This window comes from Rhineura floridana, chromosome 11, assembly GCF_030035675.1.
Source record: "Rhineura floridana isolate rRhiFlo1 chromosome 11, rRhiFlo1.hap2, whole genome shotgun sequence".
NCBI lineage: Eukaryota > Metazoa > Chordata > Lepidosauria > Squamata > Rhineuridae > Rhineura > Rhineura floridana.
The window spans coordinates 31,143,369-31,147,490 of NC_084490.1; the positions used below are offsets into that span (position 1 = coordinate 31,143,369).

Here is a 4,122-nt window from a genome sequence, read left to right on the forward strand (position 1 = left end):
GCTCAGTATTCAGGCCACAGTTATTCACTTTTACCTCACCTTTCTCTGTTCTGTAATCCATAACTTCAACATCAACTGACTTTCGCCAACTGAAGTTATTTCTCCCAACTGACAGTTAATTGCCCTTTCTTCATTGACTAGGATCTCCATATAAACAGAGCCTGTTATTTCCCAGAATTTACCTGATCCAGGCCTTTCTATATATAGTAAATATAATCACAACCCCCCTCCCAGCACCAGTTTCAGAATCTTGTCACTAAGCAGCTATTGTTAAACAGGCCGGCTACATAGTGACAGAACAAGGCCTTGACCCTTGGTATTTAACATTTTAACATATTATTACAGAATATTTCACAAAGTTCAGAACATAAGCAGACACAGCATTTCTCCACATTATCCAAATATAAAATAAGTTAGATTTTAGCAGAGGCACCTCAAGAATTTCCTATGAGATTTTGTAACCTGAACATGTGTACCTTGCAAAAACATTAGAGAATCAATTAAAATTTTAGAGTCACAGTTTATAATTATGTGTTCCTCTGAGCATTTCCCTAGAATTGAGATCAGGTCTCAATGTAATAATGTAACATTTTGGGAGAAAGATGCAAACAAGTACTCCAGTATTGGAAGGCAAGATGGCAAAAACCTCCACAGCCACAATGTATTTTCCCTTGGTACTCAGGTAACCTGGAATAAAGGACACCCAAACACTGCAAAATACTAGCATGCTGAAGGTGATGAACATGGCTTCATTGAAAGTGTCAGGTAATTTTCTGGCTAGGAAAGCAACAGTGAAGATGATGATAGCGAGAAAGCCAATGTAGCCCAATACACAGTAGAACATAGTGGTGGAGCCTTCATTACATTCCAGTATGATGTGTCCAGTTTGTGAGTGCATGTCAGCATCTGGGAAGGGAGGAGAGGTTGACAGCCACACAGTACAAATGCCCACTTGAATGAGGGAACAAAAAAGAACAATGGCATTTGCTACTTTCTGCCCTAGAAATTTCCTCACCCTGTTGCCTGGCTTTGTGGCCAGGAAAGCTAGGATGACAATGATTGTTTTTGCCAACACACAAGAAATTGCAACAGAAAAAACAATGCCGAAGGCTACTTGTCGGAGAAGGCAGGTAGCCTTCCCAGGTTTACCAATGAACAGAAGGGAAGTAAGGTAGCAAAGGAGGATGGAGATGAGAAGAAGGCAGGTGAGGTTCTGGTTGTTGGCTCTTACAGTTGGAGTATTCCAGTTCCTTAGAAAGGTTTGGATCACAAAAAGTGTGATCAAAGAAAAGGAAATAGAAACTGAAGTTAAAGTGATTCCTAAGGGCTCATCGTAGGTTAGGAAAGTTATAAACTTGGGGATACATTGGTCCTTGTTTTCATTTGGATATTGATCTTCAGGGCACTTGACACAATGGACTGCATCTGAAAGGGATACATAAACATTGAGTCAGTCCATCAGTTTATATAATGATGCAGTGATGAAGAAATCCATACTTCATGCTGTACAATAATTGCACCCATTCCATTCAACATGCTGACATGTATTTAACAAAGGAGATGACACCAAAGTGAGAGCAGCAGTGACCCAAAGCCAGTCACATCAATTAAAATTATGAGAGAGGCCCTGCCATCAGGATTACAAACTGAATAAGAAAAGACACAGAAGCAAATAGGGACAAAAGTACAAGATAGTCTCACATTCCCACCACTCTTGGGACAATTTCATAACACTTGTTATCAACTAACAACACATGTATTTTGTAGAATAAGAAGGTGGGGAAAATCTGAAAAATAATAGATGCTGCTAATAATGTTTTCCTGAATTTAAGATTCAAAAATGAGAAAACCGAGAGCACCAAAACAGTCAGATCTTTCCTTCCATACCCATCAGGAAAGGGGGGATGTTTTCCAGGAAATGCACATTTAATCAGATTACCAGAGGAAGATGCTTCCTGGACACTGCCTCTATTATTTCCAGAGGTAATTAATGCTAAATAATGGTGTCTACTTGCATTAGATATGGTAGAAGTTTCAGGTACCAATTATGCTTGCACTTACATGGTTGATTATGTTGAATGGTTTCTGAAATAAGCAGCATCAGCAATGCAAAATATATTTGGCAGCAATGACTAGAGTTCCGTTGATATACCAGATTTCTTTCACTTGACAATTGTTCAAATAATAGATCAAATTAAAAATATTTTTGTGAGAATATATAGCTGTTTGAACAGATCCTGAGGCAAATCTGTGCCCTCTCACATACCTATCTCATTAGAAAACATGTCTTCTGGACATGGAGTGCAGTCATAACAGCAAATGGGTTCCCCCTCCCGAACCATCCTGTGATCTCCAAAGTGACATCTCTCAACACACTGGGAATGAGGCTTTGTCTAATGATAAGAAAGAGGAAAGGATATAGCACCAGCCTTTATAAACATTATAGCAGTATTGAAATGTGGAAAACTCACACTTGGAATTAACGAAAGGAGATCTGTTTCCCTTCTGTGATATGGTTCAAATAACAGAGGAAGTACACACTATAATTTTATTTCACAAAGCATCGAAAAGCAATGATACTTTCACAGTTTGAAAATATTTCAAATGTTGATTTTCAGGAATGATTTAACAAAATGCTACTTCTGAAGAATGATTCTGAAGGCCTTTACCAAACGAAATATGTTCTGAATACACCAAACAGTTCTAATTCCACATTAACCCACCATCAAAATTTAACCCACCATCAAAGGTTCAGTAGAAATGCACTTAAAACTGGATCTAGAGTATGTCTGTGAACCAATAGGGAGAATATCATTCTTGCATTCAATGTGGACTTGTTTGCCTCCACTCTCACCATTTGGAAAGAAGTGGTTTGACTCACAAAGGGAGGGGGTGAGGGTGAGGGTGAAGGCCTCCACGTGGACTAGAGGCCAAAACAGGAAGGGGGAGAGCATGGCTTAAAAGCCAGCATCACCCCAACTTTTCCTCTTCTTTGTTTTCTGTGTGCCCACTGTCCCTATGTAGTATGGTCTTTGCTAGCCACCGATTAGGGAATCAGTAGGAATTTTTTGGTTTGATTATCTCTTTCAGATCCTTCCTGTTTTGTCTACTTCATCCTTCTAGGGGGTTGATTCAACTGGCAGGTGAGGAAGGTGGGGGGTAAACAGGATGTATACGGAGATATTGTGGGGTTAAGGCACCTTTTGGGGAGCTGCCAGTACTGGATGCCTGGGGTGACCTGACTTGAGCATTTGAGTGAATGTCAGTACAGTGGAGCCTGGATGTTCCATCTGGGTCCTCACCCAAGGCTCACTGAGCAAGTAAGGAGAATTTCTTCTCCATCCTTGGTGGGGAGCCACAGCCAGAGGCTGAATGACATGTCCAGGAACTGGAGAGATCTTTTACTACCAGAAGTAGTTAAATCCTCACCTACCCGCTTGGTTTGAATATGGTTAATTTGGTTGATATGGTCTGCAGCTTCTCCAAAAATATATATTTTAATCAATATAGCATTATGGGTGAAAGAGAAATTACCTGATATGTTTGTGGAGGGGAGAGGGAAAAATGGGAACAGTCATAACTGATTATTTTCAATTATTTATACAGTAGGGCCCCGCTTTTCTGCGGCCTGCTTTTCGGCGTTCTGTTAATACGGTGGCTTTCAATTAGAGTAAGGACCCACATATGGTGCTTGTTCTGCTTTTACGGCATTTTTCGGGCATTGGGCGCCATTCTATTGAATGAGTTCCACTTTTCGGCGGGTTTCACTTTTCGGCAGGTGTCTGGAACGTAACCCAATGCATGAGTGGGGCCCTACTGTAATGTCAATTTGGTTAACCTCATTGGATATATTTCCAAATCTACTACTACTCTTCATTTTGTATCTTTTAGTACAAATCAATTTTTCACACTCTCTTTTTGGCACTTTTGAAGAGGCGATTTCTGCTTCTTTTTTGTACTTAATGTTCGACCATGTTCAAAGACGTAGATCTTAACTCTTCTCCACATGCCCAAACTCTTTGTTTATATGTTGTTTCTTTTTCTTATACAAAAACAAATGAGAAAATATTCATCACACAAATTTCATTCATTCCACCTTGTTGTAACAAAAACATGGCATAT

At 39.8% G+C, this 4,122-nt stretch overlaps 1 protein-coding gene across 1 annotated transcript; it reads right to left on the reverse strand.

Moving 5' to 3' along the window:
- Positions 1-514: 514 nt before the first annotated feature.
- LOC133367737 (vomeronasal type-2 receptor 26-like) lies at positions 515-3,813 on the reverse strand. Its single transcript, XM_061591837.1, has 3 exons — positions 3,535-3,813; positions 2,267-2,393; positions 515-1,425 (listed from the first exon to the last, which is right to left on the reverse strand). The coding sequence occupies exons 2-3, from the start codon at positions 2,340-2,342 to the stop codon at positions 515-517; spliced, it is 987 nt and encodes a 328-aa protein (XP_061447821.1). The 5' UTR covers positions 2,343-2,393; positions 3,535-3,813.
- Positions 3,814-4,122: the final 309 nt, after the last annotated feature.